General features: G+C 40.5%; 1 protein-coding gene across 2 annotated transcripts in view; it reads right to left on the reverse strand.

The window, feature by feature from the left end:
* Positions 1-12,220: 12,220 nt before the first annotated feature.
* The window catches only part of Cpvl (carboxypeptidase vitellogenic like), a 102,419-nt gene continuing 92,957 nt past the window's right edge, over positions 12,221-21,682 (reverse strand). The window contains exon 14 of one of the 2 annotated variants that reach the window (XM_010628288.3): positions 12,221-12,494. In XM_010628288.3, the coding sequence (XP_010626590.1) occupies positions 12,387-12,494 (108 nt within the window). In that variant the 3' untranslated portion in view covers positions 12,221-12,386. The remainder of the gene's footprint in view (positions 12,495-21,682) is intronic. The other variant, XM_010628290.3, reaches the window with a different exon arrangement.

Consider the following 21,682-nt stretch of genomic DNA (forward strand, 5'->3'; position numbering starts at 1 on the left):
GACCAGACTTTGGCATCTGCAGCAAGGGAGCCTATGAGCCAGCACATTGTCCCTGCCACTTGCCTTGTTCTTCAGGGTTTGGTGGCCTGCGGGTTACCCTCTTCATACAATTCGGTGACTACTGAGCATCCACAGTGGTCCTAGAAATACTTGATCACCTTAAGACAACTTTGCCAAATTTGCTGAAACTGATTAGGGAGAAACGGAATTTCAGTGATTCAAAGGAATTTAAAATGTATAATATGATGAAATGAAGAAAACAGACATAGTATTTCCAGTATGGAAAAAGAAAAGGATGTACCAGTAATAAAAGACTACAGGAAAAAATGTTGAAAGTGTAAAAATAGCCATATCTGTGCTCTGTGTTTATGGGTTATTTTTGAGTTTCCTATATTTGTACTTTCATGTGTCATGTGCAATTTCTAAGTATGACATAAATAGCCACATATGGTCCCTCCTCCAGTCAATGAATATTTCCTCAGCACATATTGTGTGCTTGGCACTCTTGGGAGAAGCGAAGGGAGAAAGTCTTACATCTTTACCTTGATCAGTCTCCTCCCAGGGCTCTATCTGCCCAACCCTGCCCCAGTGGTGAACTTTCATTCTCTTCTCAGGGTCTGGAACCTCTCTGTTCCTGCAGGGCCTGTCCGGTGCTCCTCCATTTCAGTGGTGGGGATTATCCTGGCTGCCCTTCCTTTGGGCTCTTCTGAGTAGTCAGCAAGGCCTCTCCTTGCTCACTCAGACTTTATTCCCCTTAGCGTGCCCACAGTGCCTTTACCTCACTGGTCACTGTGCTTCCCTAGAGGAATATGTGATCGCCCACTAAATTGTGATGTCTTGGAGGAAGGGGTCTTTGCTCTTGTTCATTGTTCTACACCTATCATCTAGAACAGTGCTTGGCACATAGTAGACATCCAGTAAATACAGCTGAATGGAAGTCAGGCTCTCTTCCTCAAGGGGAACATGTGTGATTCATGTATTTAAAACATCAAGAGTAAGTATCAACCTCAAGTTCAGGTGATAAGAAATATGCCTCCCTACCTTGGTCATAACTGATTTTATTGCCATTCATCTGTGTATCACTGAGCTGGGCGAGTGGGCGTTTCTCCTCTCCTGTCTCTTCACGAATGCCCAGGGTCATAGTCAGGGTTAGAGAGTCTTCGTAGTGACAGAGATTTGGGGGAGAGTCTTTTGCCAAGAGGCTAACACACCCTGCCTGTCCCCATGGTCCTTCACACCTGGTGTCCTCCTGCTGCCCCCCAGAAAAGCCTGAAAAGCTCACTCCCTGTGGCTGTAGGCCCCTAGATGCTCCACTTGGCAGCTCTTCCTCTCTGGCTAAGCCTCACCAAGAAGCAGAACCCACAGAACTGGCTCCACTGGGGAAATTACCTCAAGTCTGGCATTTTTCTGCCTTCTTTGCCAAGGCATTCTGCTTCCTCAGATTTTCGTTCCTGATATTTTAAATATGCGAATCACAAGTGTTCCCTTCAGTAAGACAACTGACTTCAGTTCAACAATGTTTAATGAGTGCCTACTATGTGCCAGGCACTGTTCTAGATAGCAGATATACATAATGAACAAGAGGAAAGATCCCTTGGGCTTCCGGCTTTTGGAAAACAAAAGTCAGATCCATTTCCAGAATCCTTCTGCTTGTCATTCCGCAGCTTAGCTCCCCGAGGCAAGGCCCTCCAGCATGCAGCCCACGGCTTCTGGCCAGAATGGCAAAAGAAAAAAAGAGAAAACTTTACATAACTGACAGCAGGCAGGGATTCCAGGAGTAAAACAGAGCATGCACAATAGAAAGTAGTTTTATTTGGAACAACAGAGTAGAAAGAGAAACCAAAGGAGGCAGAAAGCTCAATGGCATCTTATACTTTTAATTGGGCCTTGAAGGCTGGTCAGGATTTCATTTGCTGGAGCCTGATGAATAGACAGAGAGGCAAGGGCAAAGAGAAAAAGGGTGGCGTGAGAGTGAAGGTAAATGATCTCTTCTGACTGGATGCATTTGAGCAGTGGGAAAAGAAACCGAAAAAAAGGTACCTGGAGCCAGTTTGTAGCAGGCCTTCAAAGCTGGGGGTCTGTGAGGGGAGTTTATGTCACGCTGTCAGCACTTGGCAGCCATGGAGTCAGGCACGGGCTGAGTAGATCAAGTTGTGCATAAGAAACTGGAGCGGCAGCGCTGTCGAGGGTGGACAGGGGAAGGAGGGGCTTGTGGGAGGCTAGGAGCAGGGCTGCCTTCCAGTAGCCTCTGCCATAGCCTAGAACCCAAAGGGAAAGAAGAGAGGGGAAAGAGGTGCTGCTGAAGTAGAACAGAGAGGCTTCACCCATGGGTTGAATATAAGAGGGCAAGGGAAATGGTGACTGAGAATGGTCAGGTTCTCAGCAGACCGGAGAATTACAGACTGACATTTCAAAGAGCACAGGACACTAGAACCTGTAAGGACCTGTTCCGAGTCTCCAGCCTAGGCTCCCCAGAGACAGCCACTGCTGGTGTGGAGGGAGAGGTGACAAATCTCCCGGGTTGAATCAGCGTTTCTATCAGCTGGAGCTGTGGCAAGGAGCTCAGGAGAGAGGTCAGGACGTTGCATGACGGAGAGAGAATGAGGGTCCTGATGCTGCTGTTGAGGAAGGCAGGGGCCGAGGCAGGCTCTCTCCGGTCTGCTCAGTCCCATGGAAGACAAGCCATGTGCAGAGGAGAAGGGGGCACCTTGGAGCTGGAGCTTGAATACAGTTTGAAATAGCTGTGTGGCAGAACATAAAGTGTCGGATGCCGAGGAACAGAAGAGAAGATGCCTGCAGTCTCAGCGTTTTCTCTCACTTTGGACATCTGAAGCAGGAGGATGCAAGTTTGAGCTGAGCAACTCAGCAACTTAGAAGACCCTTTCTCAAAATTTTAAAAAAGGAGAGGGTGGGAGTAACACACACAAACATGCAAACACACATGCACAAAACAAACAACAATAACAACAAAATAATCTGTATTCTTTGAGGGTGGTTTTGTGGAATTTGCCCAGACACGAGAAGAAATAACCTCATGGCCTCTAGATTGTATATTCGGTTTGAAGCAAAATGAAGTTTTTATGTTCTTGGGGTTTTGCTAGAAAATGCTTTTCCTTACCTACAGGTATGCCCTTCACTGGGAGTTGGCTTTTCAGAAATTTAGTAAGATGCCAGAATCTCTCAGCATGGTACACATGGAAAAAAAAAGTGGCCGTTTGGTTCCAGCCTTCCTTACTCCCCCGGTCTGTTCCCTGCTGTTGAGATTCTCTCCCTAGACAAATTCACCTTCACTTGCTCTCTACTCTATATGCCAAGTTGTCTGCTTTGCTTGGTGGCTTCGTTTGGGCAGGGTCAGAGAAACAGCTCATCACAAAGACTGGTGATGTTTAGGGCTCCCAAGGAGGCTATTGGGCCTGCTCCTGAGCTTCAGAGTAGGCGTAAGCCCCAAGCTCACTGCCCACTCTGGGAAGGCTACCAGATGCTGCATCAAATGTTTCCAGAGCTTTTCTCTATTTAACTTCATAAAAATTTATTTTTATTTATTTATTTTCTGCTACTGGGGGCTGAACACATTAAGTCACTAAGTTCCCAGGGCTGGACTCAAACTGTAGCTCTTCCTGCCTCAGCCTCCCAGAGTGCTAGAATTACAACACTTATCTACTACTTTTGAGGTCTTTCCCAAGGAAGGCTTCCATACTATCCTTGTTTCTCTAGATTCTGGCCCCTGGTTTTCATTTTATGCTGCCTGCTGCTGGTAATGTAGGGATTTGCATAGAGCAAGAAGTAGGTAAGAATAACACACACCTCCATGTGGGTGTTGGCAAGAGTAGTTTAAAGTCATTTGGTTTCAGTTGTCATATCTGGATATATCCATCTAATAACATAGGATTACCGAATTCTTCTTGTCCTTGTAATGCTTCTCAATTGAAGATGTGACTATCAAATAAATAATTTTACTCTATTACAGCTGAAAGAGAGAGAGAGAGTGAGAGAGAGGATTCACTGAATAGTTGGAAATAACAGAATTTGAAACTGGGGTTCAGACTCACATGCTCTCTGGGCTGGCGCCTCCTCCTTCTCTCTCTAACCAGCCAAAAAAGGAAACTGTTGAGTATAGAAACAAGGAGCCTGGTTCAGTTATGATACCAAAAGAGAACTGCATTTCTGTGACACAAGACACTGGAACTTTAAGGACATGTTTTGAGTCTCCAGCCTAACAAATATAAAGGTTTTCCAGGGGAGAAGCACTCATTTGAGGGAGCCATGAGGTATTAAGGATTCCATTTCCTTTGCCCTACACAGGACTACTAGGGGAAATACATCTTGCTGAAATTTCACTCTGAACAAAAACCTCATGTGAAAAAAGAAAACTCTTCTCCATTTCTCCCTCCATTTTGTCTGGGGTCAGCTTCAGTTTTTCAGGGCAACATCACTCAGGGCATCATCACTCAAAGCCTTTTTAATAGAAGCTATATACATATATATATATATATATTTTTTTTTTTTAAGTTGTTTATTTTTTTCCCTAAAGCCTCTGGCATTTCCCCCAGTAGGTCACACTATACAACCATTTCAAAATATCCTCCTTAAAGGATGTTCCCTTTCCCAGGGGAAATGGGAAATTGATAAAGGACAGCCTGTCTCAGCGTGCTACCGTCCAGCACATGGGGACTTCAGTAAAGAAATTCCATTTCACACGCCACCGAGGCCAGTTGACGGGTGGACTTGCAGAGATGACCTTCTTCTACATCTTCCCCTGGCTCTCCAGAAACAAGACGAGGAAAGGGAAGTGGGATCATTAGGGATTTATTCCAATGAGTTTGATATGGGAGTCTTACCTACTATTCTACCATTATAGAAGCTGAGGGTGGTCAGTTTAGACTTCAGATTTTGCAACAAAAATTGAGCTTTTGGTGGATGGAGGATAAAATCAGAGGAGAGAAGGCAGATGTATCAGGTGTCCAGAGCCTCACCACTCTTGAGCACTAAGGTCATCGCCAGTGCTGCTCATTTCCTGAGAATCTCCAGCCTGCTACCTCACTCATTGTCTCAAGTAATTGTCACTCCTTACTCTCTGCTGTGTAGCACTTTGGACCTTCCTCTATTAAGGCATGCATCACATTGGGATTAGAGTTCTTTGTGTAGTGGTCACTCCCTGTCACACTCTTTCCCCAACTCAGAAGGTCTGTAGGTCAGGGGAGTGGAAAGCTTTGCGTCTGTGTCTTTAGTACCTACAACAGGTCCTGCCCCGTTGGTGGTTCTCTGTGGCCCACCATGATGAAAGATCTTGAAACATCAAGCATCCAAGGAACTTCCTGTTCACAGGGCTGACGGATAGAAGTACTAGATTTTCCTCCTCTCTACAGACAGCATTCTCCTCTCCTTAAGCCCTCTCAGGTCCTTCTTTTCCCTCTTTGACTCATGAACCAAAATGTAACATAGCATCAGAAATTGTTCATTGTATGGATAAGTTTTGATTGTATTATTCATTGAGAAATTAGGAAAAAGACCCATGACTATTCCTACAGCATGGCAAGAGGGAGAGATTGTCTTTAATCCTTTGCTGAGCTTTGGCATGCCTATGGTGGGTATTTTTTGGCTTTGGGCTGTCAAGCATCCAGGGGCCCATTCTTATGGTCACCACACTGGCTTTCTTTTGTTGGGAATCTTTGTTGCTTCCCCATTGGGTGCAGTCTCGGGACTGGGATGAGTTACCAGTGGCCTGCACTGGGTGTGGTATGGGATTGGCGAAAGGAGGTTTTTACTTTTTGTTTTGCAATGAACAATTCTTACTTTTGCTATATGAAAATTACAGGTTTAATGAAAAGACTTATATTTGCCCAAAAGATCTGGTTAGATGCAGCAAAGTTTCCTGTGAAATCCATTTAAGCAGTATGCACAGCCCTGGCCTCCTCCTCAAACACACAGAGCCCAGGGGAATGTCACACTCCTGAGGTTGCCAGAAATCCCTTTAAAATGATTGAACAGATGTCTTTCCCTGGATTCTAGCAGATATAAATCACAACAGTCTGCTTTTAATTCCTAGGCTGTGTGTCTTAGGAGCAACAAAATTAATTACTTTCAGATTTCTTTTCTGAAATGTTTTTTAAATCTTCAGAATTTTAATAGCAATAACTACTACAATATGCAGGAAAAAGTAAACACATCTGTGCAGGTAGCTGTATGTCATCCCACGGGACAAACTCCTCCGTGACAGGAGGGAACAGCCTCACCAGTCATCTCTGGGCCAGCCTTGTTGGCTCCAGGGCCCAGCACAAGGAATGAGATCATTTTTTTTGAGCTTAGAAGGAAGGGTTTAAATGGCTTACATTCATATCACCATGGGTGTTGTTATTCACAAGAAAGGAAGGGATTCCAGACCTTTTGTAAATCAGGGCTTAAGTCAGGAAACTTGTTACAAGATCTCAGGCCTTGGCTTCTGGCTATATTTATCATTTTTTTGGTGGCATGAGAAAGGGTAATTTGAGAACTTCATATAAATAATTAAATGAGAACTCTTAGTAATTTCCAGAAAAATCACAATTCAAACGTGCACTAGCTCATCTTCAGGTGGAAGGGATCCTTGATTCTAAAAGTTTCCAAAAGTCTAATTCACAAAATTTTCAACATAAAGCCTGTTGTGCAATCCACTGCCTCTTTCTTCCCTCCTCTTCTCCTTTTTCGCTCTCTCCCTTCCTCCTTCCCTACTCCCTTCCCCCTCTCCTCTCACCTTCTTTTGTTAGATGCCTTTAAACTTAAAGAAAATTGCTACAGAATTTAAGGCTACTTTGGAATTAGACATTTTCTGCCCTCTCAAGCAATGGCTGCACATTTTTTTTGTTTGTTTCGCTGTCAATCCTTTTTTTTTTTTTTTTTAGTTTATGCCCTCCCTTCACCCCTCCTCCTCTCCCCATTTACAAACACTTTATTTCCATTTTTTCATTTTCTCATATTTTTTTCTTTTCCCTTATTAGCTTTTCCCTACCCTTTCCACTTTCCCTACACCTTTAGCCCTTTTCTTCCTATTTCACATTGTCAATTATCTCATTAGGATCTTATGTACTATGATAGTTTTTTACACCAGAGAAACTATTCAGTATTTATACATATGTGACTTATTTATTTCACTTAGGAGTATATCCTCAATATGTATCCATTTTCCTATGAATGAATCTAATTTCTCATTCTTTATGGCTGAGTAGTATTCCATTTTATAGAAAAACCACATCTTCTATATCCAGTTTCCAACTGATGGGCAAATGGGCTGTTTCCAAGTTTTAGCTATTACAAACAGACTGGAAGATACAAAAACAACTCCAGATGTACTCAGCCACCTCATCTTTCACAAAGGAGGCAACCATCCTCACTGGAGGCAAGATAGTCTCTTTAATAAATGGTTTTGGAAAAACTGGATTTCAACCTGCCAAAGATTAAAACTAGACCCTTATCTTTCACCATGCACTATACTAAAATCCAAGCGGATTAAAGATCTAAATATTAAAAAAGAAACACTGAACTTGCTGGAAGATAAGTTAGGCAAAATTCTTAAAGACATTGGCATAGGAAAAGATTTTATGAACAAATCCTCAGTAGCACAGGAACTAGCAGAAAGAATCAGCAACTGGGATCTCATCTTATTAAAAAGCTTCTGCATGCAAAAGAAACCATCAACAGAACTAAAAGACAACCTACAATGTGGGAAAAAATTTTTACCAGCTACTCCTCAGACAAAGGGCTCTTATCTAGAATATATAAAGAACTCAAAACATTCAGGCCCCCCAACTATAAAGACCAGATTCAAAAATGGGCATCTGAAATGAACAGACATTTCTCAGACAAAGAATTAAAAGCAGCAAGTAAATATATGAAAAAACGTTCCACATCACTGGTCATTCGAGAGATGCAGATGAAAACAACACTGAGATTCCACCTCACCCCACAAAGAATGGCTGCTATCAAGAAATCAAACAATAACAAATGTTGGCAGGGTTTCAGGGAGAAAGGAAGCCTTCTCCATTGTTGGTAGGCGTGCACACTGGTGCAACCACTATGGAAATAAATATGGAGATACCTCAAAGAGCTGGGACTAGAGGTTCCATTTAACCCAGACATCCCTCTTCTGGGTATCTTTCCAAAAGAATTAAAAGAATCATATCACAGTGATATAGGTGCACCTATGTTTATAGCAGCGACAGTTTGTAATGGTCAATCCTATCTTTGAAACATTGCTGATAGGAGGTATAGCTCAGTGACAGAACACTCACACTGCATTGCAAGGCCTTGGTTTAGATTCCTAGACAGACACATGTTGAAGACATACCCCCAAATATTTTTTTCTTTATAAAGTATAATCATGACACTACTGACTTACGTTGTAAAATTTTAATCAAAGTGAAAAGGAATAAAATAAATATGAAATTTAAAATACTTTAAAAAATTGTATGCGAGGGGCCAGGGATTTAGCTCAGTTGTGTTGCACCTCCCTAGCAAGCAGAAGGTCCTAAATTCAATCCCCAGTAGCAAAAAATTATTTGATTTTTAAGAATGCAAGACATTTTTGCTTTCTAAAATATTAATGCAGTTGATAGGATCAACATGTTGAATATATTTTATTATTTTCAGATATTTTTGAGCTACCCTTTTATAAAATAGTAAATTCCTGATTTTATATTTACTTTATTTCAATGACTGGTTCAAAGTACAGCTGAAGGGCTGGGGATGTAGCTCAGTGGTACAGAGCCTTCCTGGCAGGCACAAGGTGTGGAGTTCAATTCCTGGTACCAAAGAAAAGAAAAACAAAAAACAAAACAAAACAAAAAGGCAAAGTCCTACTGAAAGATATTTCACAATATGTAGATCCAAAAGAAACGCCTCATTCCACAAGCTGTATGAATTCCCAAAGCTCGTTTCTCAACCCCTCTCCTTTTATATAAAGAATTTTGTTGATATTTCCTTGGATTTTGGGGATGTTTTTGTTTTTGTGCTGTGCTTACAGTTAAGATGGAAACATTTCCAAACATCTGTTTTCAAAACACTGTTGCCATAGATTCAAGTTTCTTTGAAAATAAATTAACTTTCTCACTAATTGTGACATTGCCACTTTTACCTTAAAGGATATTGTACAGAACTTATTTTTTTAAATAATAAAAGATACCTGCTAAGAAATACACTCACAGTAGCCACTTGCTGTGACAGGAGATGAAAGCCAGTCTATAACACTCATCCTTATCAAAGAAAGACTGTATGACTGGTTCTCAAGAGCTGGGGCTCCTTACACACACACACACACTGCCATGGGGTAACCAGGGTGGCACGAAAGGCCCCAGGGGGCCACCCACAGTCACGTGAGAAGTGTTATAAAGCCCTTACTGTTGGAAGGTTTTGCTTTTATAATATTAATCACACACACAAAATTAATCACAGTGACAACATCCTGTATGCCTATAAATTGCGATTCTTGGAAACATGCTGGACCCAGACTCAAGAGAAATGCTTTTTTCTGGGGCCTCCTCTCTACCTCTCCCACTCTGCACTAACAGCAGTGACTACCGCATGGGTCACCTGACTGTCTTCACATCTGGACTGAGGGAGGGCATGTTGTGTATCCAGAGTTAAACATTAGTAAGGCTTACTATGTTCTCACTTTGAAATGAAACAAGTATAGTTAAACATTCTAGAATTTTCTCCCTGTACATTCATGGGCTATCTTGAACATTCCATAGAAAGTGAAAACTCCAGTTAAAATTTAAAATCTTGTTTTTCTTTAGTCTCTGCTTTACCCTTTTCTCAGTTTTAGTATGATACATTCAGATTCAGCCTCAGTGGACAGTACCCTCAGATGAATTGGCAAGGGCTGCTCCTGAAGGGTCTGGCAAGTTGTGTCCTTACCCTACCTCAATACTCCCTTACTGTCTTAGTACCTGGGGCAGACAAGTGATAAAAATGAAAAATCCATGATTTGCATTTATTGAGCTATTATTGTGCACCAGGTCCTATAGGAAGAGTTTTGCAAACACAACTGAATGTTTGTTCACTGTAGCTCTATTCTAGAACATCCCCATTAACACAGACTTAGCAAACTCTGAGCCATTGCTCCTAAGGGAAATGTAAGATTAGGTTCCTTCTAGCTTCTGATCACCACATTCCTGTCAACCCATCAACACATAACCTTGCTTTATGTATGTTTCTTAGTCACCTTACTTAGTATATACTGATTCATTAATATTGAATTTAGAGCCAACAGTTTAACTCAGGTCTGAATGAAATTTTTTTCCATACAGCACATTTAGAGTGTCTGTGTGTGCGTGTGTGTGTGTGTGTGTGTGTGTGTGTGTGTCTAGACAGCACATAGGTATTATGCTCAAGACCATTTTAGATAGCAAAATCAGCAATGAAAAGCATAAAAAAAAAGCACAGAAAGTGGCACTAAGAAAAACTGGAAAAGGACACTTGTTTCCAGTATGAAAGGTAAAATGAAAAGGCAAAGTGTCACATTTGTTCAACCTCAGTTGGGGACATGTGTATTAGTCAACTCAAATTTTTTGCCACCTTTGTGCATAACCACAAAAAGTCACTTTGAAATTTAGAGAAAGGGCATTATAAATGAATGGAAAGTTTTAATTTGGATCAAAGTATTTAAAGCTTACATGAAATACAGGCCCAGGATTAATATATGCATACAGCATTTAGAGGTTGTGTGTGTGTGTGTGTGTGTGTGTGTGTGTGTGTGTGTGTGTCTAGACAGCACATAGGTATTATGCTCAAGACCATTTTAGATAGCAAAATCAGCAATGAAAAGCATAAAAAAAAAGCACAGAAAGTGGCACTAAGAAAAACTGGAAAAGGACACTTGTTTCCAGTATGAAAGGTAAAATGAAAAGGCAAAGTGTCACATTTGTTCAACCTCAGTTGGGGACATGTGTATTAGTCAACTCAAATTTTTTGCCACCTTTGTGCATAACCACAAAAAGTCACTTTGAAATTTAGAGAAAGGGCATTATAAATGAATGGAAAGTTTTAATTTGGATCAAAGTATTTAAAGCTTACATGAAATACAGGCCCAGGATTAATATTGGAGTCACAAATAAATTTTTGGTGACTAGGCCATATTTGCAAATTCAGAATGCACAAATAATGAGGATCTACCTGAAAAACATTTTGCAGCTTCTCTTGCCCCATCAATATTTTTCTGTATAATTTTTTAAAATCTGCTTTTGACCAGAATGTTTGATTTGGTGACTTTTAATTAGTGGACACAATGAAGAAAATACAAGGGGGGGAGTGTCACAAGCCTGAATGAAATCAAGCACAAAATGAGAAATTAGAAAAACAAACTTCATAATTGCAGCAATAACAGGCTTTGACTTTTTAAATTTAATTCTCCAGTGGGAGAATGCATGGTAGGAGAGGGAAGCGATGTTGAAAAGCCAGATGTGCTGTGGAATTTCAAAGAGATGTGTGCACACACTGCATAAGGCACAGAGATGTGCCCGGAGATGACAGTTCAGTGGTGAAATTACTAACATAGGTACATTTCTACATGTCTATGTTTTGGTGCCAGTTTAATTCTGATTTTAATTCCAACAATGACATAAAATTAAGTTGTTCTTTATTGGGGGGGCTAAAAGGAAAGAGATAATTTAAAACTCAAAAGTGACAGATTTAATGGAGCCTGCAAAAGCCTGATAAAAATATCAAATGAACAAATAAACTTTAAAAAAATGAAGAAAAAGTAAGATAATTGTGATATGTGAATAAGAAGCCTTGTTTATCCAGAATTGGTATGTTATTCCTTTTACATACAAGACCTCTATTTCAAAGCATTTCAAGCTACCTTTCATGCTGATTTTTCTATTTTTGTATACCTAAAATGTACCAATAAACTTAGAACGATTAAAAAAAAAATCTCTTCCTCACAACTGGTACAATTTCATCCACTCTTCTGAGGGTGATAATTCAGCTATTCTTATCCCAAAATATCTATAAATACCTTCAGACATATGTATTGTATGACAAACTCTTCTGATATTTATACAACAGGATGAGACAACTTTATTCATTTACTGCACTTGTAGGAAGGATTAGAAATTCCTGGTAAAAGATCCGGAATCTCATTCATTCACTTCTGAATCAGTGTCACAGAATCCAGTCCTTCTATCCTCTAATTTAAATCATATAGCTCTTCCTTGTGCACAGACATTTTGTAACAAACCATCTGCCCGCAAATTAAAAGCTCATGTGTTTCAAAGGGTAACTAATTTTTATTGATGAGAAACATCTTGCGGTTATAAAAAGATACATTTCTTATCTACATGACACTTTTAGTTTTCCAAATTTTCTTTTCAAAGGTTAAAATTCCCGATGTTCTCATGTGGAAAAGTAGTTTATCAATCATAAGGATCCCATCCTCTTCCAAAGATGAATCGATTGATCATGTCAAAAGCTCTCAGAGGCTGGTCATAGGGTAAAATATGTCCTCCACCTCGAACAATGACCTTAAAGGAGAAAGACAAAAAAACACTTGGAGATTTAGAGAAATGGACCTTCTAAATAAATGAAAAGTTTTAATTCAGATTAAAGTATTTAAAGCTTTTATGAACTGCAGAATATATTCTAGGAACCCAAGCCTTGGGATATGCTCATTGTCTTGCTTTTGATAGTTTTAATAGCTACCTTAAAGGTAGGAAAGTTTTCAATTGTATAGTTGTTTGATTTCATTCAATTGTATTTACTATTCATGTGTGTAAAACTTGAAAATTACTAGTCTTTTTTCCCTCCTGGGACTGATTTGTGTGTTTTCCCCCTCTACCCCTTCGGGGCAGGGCCTTACCTAGCTGGAACCTGGAAGTGGGGAGGTCTACACTAGGTCTGTGCACCTGAGTATAGAGCTTACCTAATTCTACCATTTCATTACCTTTTCATTTTCAGCCAACTTGGCCCTGGCATTAAGTAATATTTACTATTTTAGCTTTTAATAGTAATAAAGGGGATATTTTGATTCTCTTACAAAAAACGCACAGCAGAAGGAAATCCTTCACACCTTTTAGAACACTCTCGCCCATCCCACCCAAGGCTGTGCAATTAAAACATTTGGAAACTTGAAACGATTTCATACACTCACCATTTAGATCCATTATGCTTGCTTTCTCACACATTGTGATGCCTTTGCTTGTTCCTCCATCCATCCATTAATTCACCTTATTTTTTGACATTTCCAAGTAAAATGGGAACAGCAATACAATTCCCCCAAATACCTACACATCGCATCAACTAGAATTCAGTGTGTGTTTGCAGAGTTTCTTCTTTTGAGTAAAGTTGAGACAGGGTGAACCATCCCAGTCTTACGTGTAGACTCACCAGGGTAGCTCTGCCACCCGTGCCATTGTTAGCTGGATAAAGCACTCTTCAATCATCTCTGGCTGAGGTGAGTTCTAATCGCCATGAGGGCCCCTGTGAGCTGGGCTCTGCATGGATGAATGGAGGACTGGCCCCTGTACTGCCAGGCATGTCCTGCCAGCCAGTACTCCAAGCAGAGGACCATGGGAAGCCTTCGTGATCCAACGCCAAAAGGCAAGGACTGACAGTGAGTGCTGGGGGGCCAAATGTGTGTGTGGGGGGCAGTGTGGCCAGAGAAGACCTGCCTTGGAATGGACAAAATCACCAGGGGACAGAGTGCCTACACCCATGCAAGACTGGGATCACTTCCCCTAATCTCTAGCTGCTGAATAACAGCCAGCAGCTGAAGATCACCTTCATAAGGGCCTTCTTAGGAGGCTGGGTGCTTTTACCTACTTCAATCTATGGGGACTGAGCAGGAAAAAACACCTTGTTTATTATATTTAAAAATTATCCACTCTTCCCCAGTCACATGCCATTTCACAACCTTGGTGGAGGTAGGGAGAATCATCAATATGAGATCGATCACAACTTGTTGCTAACAGCTGTCCAAGTTGTGGACTGCACACCTGCAGGCAGCATCATTCACATGAGTGTCAAGGTGACTGGGCTGTCTGGAGCTGTGAGGTGGTTTGCCCAAGTCACACACTTGTGAGTTAATCAGCTAGACCCCTGGCACCAGACACAAATACCAGAGTTTCAGTTAAATCACAGTACTTGCACAGCTGAACCTTCAAGCACAGTCACAGGGTACCTTACCCAACTCTCTGCAATCCTCTGGGGTTGTAAGAGATGCAGCACCCCACTTACGGGTGTGGGACTGGATTGGACTCTTTTACATATCAAATGGAAGCTGCTTCATTCTACACTTGACCCATGGTCACTGGGGCCTGGATGACTTGGACTCTGTCCACCATTTGTATCTACTTGTGCCATGGAACCCAACACATGCCATAGCTTGTCACAGGCTGCAAGCAAACAGGTGTGTGACAAGAGACACTTCCTGGAACTCTACAGGAAAATGTTTGGTCCTCCCAGGCTTAGGCTACAATCTTCTCCCGGCTGACTGACATCCACGTCTCTGGCCTCAGTGGGGATCTGGTGAGGGATTTCAGTGCAGTTTCAGCCCAGCTGAGGACACTTAGCCAAGTCATCTGTGCGACAGAATCCAACTGCTTCAACTGGAAATGAGCTTGGCAGCCATGGTCCGGAACAGCAATAATTCAAATACCCAAGAACTAAACATCTTCCTGACCTCAGAACCAGAGCTGTGGCTAATGAAGGGCAGCACAGTGGATTACAGCCAGGCTCTGGAGTCAAAGTACATGCATATGACAAGAGACACTGCAAGCTGTGTAACCCTGAGCAGTAACTCAACCTCTCTGAGACTCCATTCCTTTGACTATACAGTGCTTGGGAAAGAAGCATTCATTACCTCTTGGGGTCATTATGAATTACATGAAGATCTAATAAAATAGTGTCCATGGAACACTTATCACAGTACTTGGCCTGGGTATTCAATAAGTATTAGTCATTAATATTATTCTCCCAACATTGATCTGCATTTAAAATTCAAAATCAAAATGTCTGTACCAACCTAATTACCCTAGAACGCTCAGTGTTCTGATATTAGTATCAATAATCTTGGTTTAAAAGAATTGTTTAAAATAGTGTTTCTTACACTTGCATGTATATAAAATCACTGGGATTTCTGATGCTGAAGTTCTAGGGAGGGGCTCAAGAATCTGCATCTGTAGCACCTCCAAAGTGCTGCTGCTGTCTCCAGTCTCAAAAGTGCTTGTTAAGATCCACTGTTCAGATCTTTATCTATTTTGTGGCAAGGCAGGGGATTCTCTACTTACATCAAGGGAGAGTAGAAATCTACTTACTCACCACATCACTTTAGCTTTCCTGGCACCCACTCCCCTGATACGCACTCACACGCCTGTGCCCACCTGCTATGTGTATCCATGAAAACAAACTGGTGAAGAAGAGCTGCAAGGGCTGGGCATTATGCTTTCTCAGCAACCTGCCCAACCTTGGTTCAGTTTCTGAGCTGCCACATGTAATGACCCAATGACAGGGACACGGTGTCATTAAGATCAGGGGAAAAAAGCCCCTTTAGGAACAAAGGCCACTTCACACATCCCCAAATTCCCACACAAAATATGTTCTCAAGTGGATTCACATTTAGCATTTTACTGATGTTAATCTCAAAAATGAATTTACGCGGGCCGAGGATTTAGCTCAGTGGTTCGGTGGCCTGCCTCACAAGTGCAAGGACCTGAGTTCAATAACTTGTAAATCAAACAAAACAAAACAAAACAAAAAAACCCAAACAAATAAAAATGAATTTACGAGTGCTGAAAGATAACCTATGCGGTTATTTATAGCCAAACCTCATTGCTTACAAACTAAGGACACAAACCACACTAGGCAGCTTTTAGAGGTTGTGACAAAACACAACAGAGTCATGATTACATATTTAAATGTGACAAGATTAATCTCAAGGCTCCCTGGAGGGAAACGTTCTCATTACTGGCACTGTATATTTGGGGTGCCTCTAAAACCCATGTGTTCTAGATATCGCAAGGGGGTCACAAATGCATCACGAATTTTAAAAGAGTTATGCAAAGAAAACTTCATTCCACTTTATTCTTTAGACAATGATACTATCTCCCTGGATACAGATATTGCACCTCGCAGTAAATGTCTCCTGGCGGTACCTTTTTAGATAGCAAGATTCGGGATCTAAATTCAGGGACATTCACAGGAGACTCGCTGATGTAGATGTGTCAGGGAGACATCTCAGGGTCTCAGAGAAGGTCGCTGAACAGACAGAGTGGGTGGGGAAGGGGTGGTGGGATGCACTGCCAAGAGTGTAGAATAGTGTAGCCTGATGGCACACATATGCACACGCGGCAGTCTCTACATGACCCTGACCATGGAGGAACAAATGGAAGATGGAAGGAGAGTTGAATGGGCAACGCGAGTGGGTCATGAGAGGCTCCTGTGAATAACTGGATGAACAGATCTGATACTCTAGAGTTTTTGTTCATTATGGTAAAATATACTTGAGATACATTATAATTTTAGCCATTTTAAAGTGCACATTTCAGTAGAATTTAGTACCTTCACAGGGTTGTGCAACCATTGCTACCATCTACTTGCCGAATGTTTTCTTCACTCTAAGTGAAACTATGCCCATTAATAACCCCACTCCTTCCCCTTTCCCCCACAGACCCTGGAAACCACTGATGTGTTTTGTGTCTCTGTGGATCTGCCTATTCTAAATAGATTCTAGAAAGGTTGAAATAAGGTAGTGACATGCTCTGATCCGTATTATGAAAAAGCTACTTAATATGTAGAGAGGAGGCTGACTTGGAAGGCAGTAATACTGGGGTAAAGGGGCAAATAAGTGGATGATTAGATCAGGTAAGAGATAATGCAGGCTATGGGAAAGAGAGAAAGACAGGGAAGGAAATGAGGATGTTGAGGTGGAACCAATAAAATCAGTGATTAATCAGATATTAAAGTTAAATGAGAGCCTCCCGCACCACTTATCCTTATTTCAGGCTTCTGAAATATGCAGATTTACAAAGGGTGGTGCTGTTAATCAGGACAGGAGAAAAAAGACCTCTGGGAGATGCAGATTTAGGGGATAGATTATGAACAATTGGTTTATCCTGATTTCCATTACCCAATGAGACTCTTGCTTGTTAAAAAGCTCTCTGATTTACACCAAAGTTCTTTCACTATTTTTGTTCCACACCACATTTACTAAATATTGCCTTTTAGCTTTCAGACACTAACTATAAAGAGAAATAAAATTAATATGCACTCAAATAAAGACATATGAAAGAGAAAAGGTAATTGGAAATGAGAATAAAAACAAGCCAAAGCTTATTAGCAGACACTTCCCAACAGAATGAGAAAAGGCTCTTCCAAAAATAAACAGAGCAAGAGTGAAGGGAAAGAGTTGTTTCAGCAAAACTCAGGGAGAACTATCAATGACGTTTCATATCATGCACTTGGAGTGTTGGACATGATTACTGAGTAGGAGACAAAAAGGGACTATGAGGAGCTTCAAGAGGCCCGCATGTAGCCATGGTGGTTACGTAAGCCATATACTTTCCTGCAGTACTTAAGAGAGACCTTCAGTCTGCTCCACAGCACTTCTTATATGGACCATCTTACTTAATCAGTTGCAACAATATTGTAATTTGGGACTTGCAGTTCTGATTATGATTCACTTACTTGTGTCAAATCAACCTCACACCAGTGAATAGTACTAAAAGCTGGATGAAAAAGAATACTGTTTAAAGATACAGAGATCTACAGTGCTTGAGAGACCACAATCATGGAAAAAAGATGACTGCAGAGAAATGGGCCCACCATTTTGTGTGGTCTTTTGAGAGAAATGGGCCCACCATTTTGTGTGGTCTTTTGAGCAATGTATGACTTTTTAAGCTTCTCTGATCAAGAAGCCCAGCAAAAATTAAATCAAATAAACAAAAACCACAAACAAAACAAAACAAAAAAACCAGATGAAAGAATAAAGGGTAAAGGAAAACTTTCAGCCGAAAAGCCCCAAAGAAAAGAAAATGTGGAGGAGAAGCAATGATGGCTAGTGCTGAAAGACAAGGAGCCGGGAAGTACAGAAACAGATTGGCCTCACGCACCTTGACACCCAGCACCAAAACAATTCTCTCAGTCCTTGGGTGAATGAATGTGATCTTCCCCTACTCCAACTGTTTTCCAGAAGAAATTAAATCATTTTGGAAAAGAAGTAACACCTTTTTTTTACTTTCTTCATATACTTTGTCTAATATTCAACACAGTTTATTGTGCACACTAAAAGACAAGATCAAGTGCCTAAAAACCAAAGGGGAAAAAATAGACAACAGAAAGAGACCATAGTGCACCAGATGTTGGTGTTATCACCAATTAGTTTTAATTAACTGTGAACAACATATTAAAGAAGTTAGGGAGCAAACCAGAAAATTTACTGGAGAATTAAAATATATCAAAAGAGAAAAAGTATAAATTCTAGAACTGAAAATTTATTTATTCATTGTTAACTGAAGTTAAGAACTTCACAGATAATTTCATAGTATATTAGACACAATAGAAAAAAATACATGAACTGGAACCTCACATTTTCTAGGTTAGCCAAAAATGTCCATACTTATTGCAGAAAAAAGGTCTAGAAAATACAGAAAGGAGAACAAAATATTTGGGACTACAAAATACTTAACTTCTTTTCAACTGGAGTCCTAGAATAAAATATAAGGAAGGAATAGGCCAAAAGAGAAAGCAACATTTGAACATACTGACTGAAAAATTTCAAAACTGATGAAAATTTTGAGAAACTCAAGAAACTCTAAGTAGGATAAATGCAAAGAAAACTGATGGCATCTATATACATAATAAAACCAAAGACAGAGGACATCTTAAAACCTGTTTTAGGAAAAGAAACATCGGTTTCAGTACCATAAAAGCAGACAATAGATTGATAACAGAAACAATGAGAAATGAAAGATAATAAAATGGCATCTCTAAAGTTCTAAAAGAAAATAATTGCCAGAATTTCTGAAGAAATGAAGACCAGACAAAGATATTTTCAAGGAAACAAATAGCTGAAAGAGCTTTTGCCATCAGACTTACACTTAAAGAAACACTAAAGGCTGTTCTTCAGACCAAAGTAAATTATCCCTAATAGAAACATAGAAATGTACAGAAGAACGAAGAGTAATGGAAAATTTACATCTGTGGGCAAAAATAATGGACATTAATATTAATAATATCTTTTGGAGTTTTAACTATGTAAGTTTTCAAAAGAGATTTACACAAGAGTAGCATTAGTTGAGTTGAAGTTTTAAAAAGTACCCTGGCATACCTGAAAATGGTTAAATATATAGACAAGGTTGGCTTTCTTAAATCATGCCATATGTCATCATCTTTAGGTAAACATTAAAAGGAGAGATAATAAAATCATGTATAACTAGTAAGGTAAAAGTGGTAAAAGGGAGTTTATTATGAGTCCTAGATTAGATGAGATAAAATGGAAGAAAATGTTTGCTTTCTCTAAGCAGAAGAAATCTTTTCATTAAGTAATATACTACTTCGTTTTAGAGAGATACAAAATTAATACCAGAGTGGCAAAGACCCTTGAATTAAGTTTCTTTAGTGTCATCTCATTGGATAAGTTAGATGTGCTATGAATGTGTGAAACAATAATTTTTTAAAGTTATAGAATTTTCTCTATATCAACTCCAAGAAACTGGTGACTTCAGGCAAGGTTGGGATGAATGAAGAGTTTTCTCTTTCCTTAGTCACTGTAGTTAATGGAAACCTAAAAGCACAGAAAAAAGTAACAGGAAATGACTTGGTATGGTGGTTAAGAGCATGAACCAGGATTCAGCAGATCTGGGTTTGAGCCCAGCTCCAGGACTCTGGCATAGTGACTTAATTGCCTCTACTATTTCATTTGTAAAATGGAGATAAAATTTAAGGTGACTAGTTCTGTCAGTTGTCCTGACACCAAGAGGTTTCCAGGAAAATAGAACTAAAGGTAAAAAAAAAAAAAAACAGTCAGATTATCTGGAATGGTTGGTCACTCTAAGCATATCCGACTCTATAAGGACCCAAAGAGACAATGCATATACAATATTACATGATGCTCAGTCCCCAAACACACATTAACTGCACCATATGTTGATAGAGGCAAAAAAATAAGCACTAAACCAATGGACACCATATCCTCATTATCAAATTTTTAGAGTCAAAATAACAGTTTCCCCCTTTAATTTAGTGGAGGTAAAAACCCAAGTTATAATACTAAGAAGCTATAGTTCATTACTGTAGTTTTCTGAAAGAAAGGATTATAATAGATTCTTCAGAAAATGAAGTATTTATCTGCTAGGCTTTTTTGATTGCCACCTTATGAATCCTTCCTTCCCATGGGAAAGGTCCCAATTAAAGTAGGAAAGCAGCTTGAGTGTGAAATCAAACGTCCATCAAAATGCTCAACTGAATTGTGTCTGGGGCACGTTTTATCCCCGAAGCTCGCCAGCATCATGATGCCTCTCATCTTCCCCCCCGCCCCCTCTCCCTCTCACCACACGAAGTGCCAAACATCCTCTGCTTCCTACACAGCCATGTCAACCGGGCAAGACCTTACTTGTCTTAGCAGAGTGGTAAAAAGCTGTTCTGCCTTTCCTCCTCCTTCTAGGAACCCACTTTTGTAACATAGGATTTGAGGCAATTAAGAAGTAATTGAAACTTCATTTCTTCATGCGGTTCCTCCGAGTTGTTTTTATATTTGATATCCACAAGAGGATCAAAAGCAGAACTCAGTTCACTCTTTACTCTTACTCAGTATCTCACTTTTGGATCTACATATGAAGTTTCTTTCCAAGGAGAGGCTGAGAGTGGGGGAGAAGAGGACAGAGGTTACAGCAGTCAATGCTCTCATTCAGTGTGCTGCGAAGACAGATCGTGGCTCATGGTCTTCTGGGTATCACAGAACAAGAGCCAGCCAACTTGCAAAAGCTGTGCTTCCTGGGAGCAGCAGCACGGGATGGTTATAGCAGAGGAGTGCAGAGCTCTCTCTCACTGGGTGACAAAGGTAAATCATGCACTTTGTGCCCACCTTCAAATTTAGTGGTCAAGTTGGTAACCGGTAATCAGCCAAGGAGGGAGTATTTACACCACGGAAATTGGCAAACAGTACAAACCAGTGCCTCTGATTTGCTCTCAGACCATTCATTCTCTGAAATTTTGTCTCTCCCAGAGAAAGAGGAAGTGTTCTGGCCTCTTCCTCTTTTTCAAGGTAAGCGGAAGGAATATCCACTGAAGTGGCTAAAACAGTAGAATCCAAATTTTCTCTGAGTTTCAAATATGTGTAGAAAGGTGAAGAGGGCCTTCCATTCAGCCTCTCTCTCTGCATTTCAGTATAGCTGGCAATACTAGAGTCTCAAGGCCACACCTCAGCCTTGGCAGGGTCCTCCTGCTTTTACCGGAGCACCTGAGACGCTCACAGATGGTCTGGTTAGGAAAATGCCAGACCAGACAGGATAACTGGAATCAATTCTATTGTCAACTCATACTGTAAGGAAGCCCCAGAACCCCTTAATGTCCTTGAGACTCAGGAATTTAGGGTACAGAGCATGCTAAAGGTTGACATTTTCAAGATCCCATTTGTAGAAATAACACGTACTTTTTACTACTCAGTCAAAAACTGTCCAAGGCAAAAATAGTGCCTTAATCCATCTGACCATGTGGC

Source organism: Fukomys damarensis, unplaced genomic scaffold, assembly GCF_012274545.1.
Source record: "Fukomys damarensis isolate Sample0158 unplaced genomic scaffold, DMR_v1.0_HiC HiC_scaffold_4, whole genome shotgun sequence".
Classification (NCBI taxonomy): domain Eukaryota; kingdom Metazoa; phylum Chordata; class Mammalia; order Rodentia; family Bathyergidae; genus Fukomys; species Fukomys damarensis.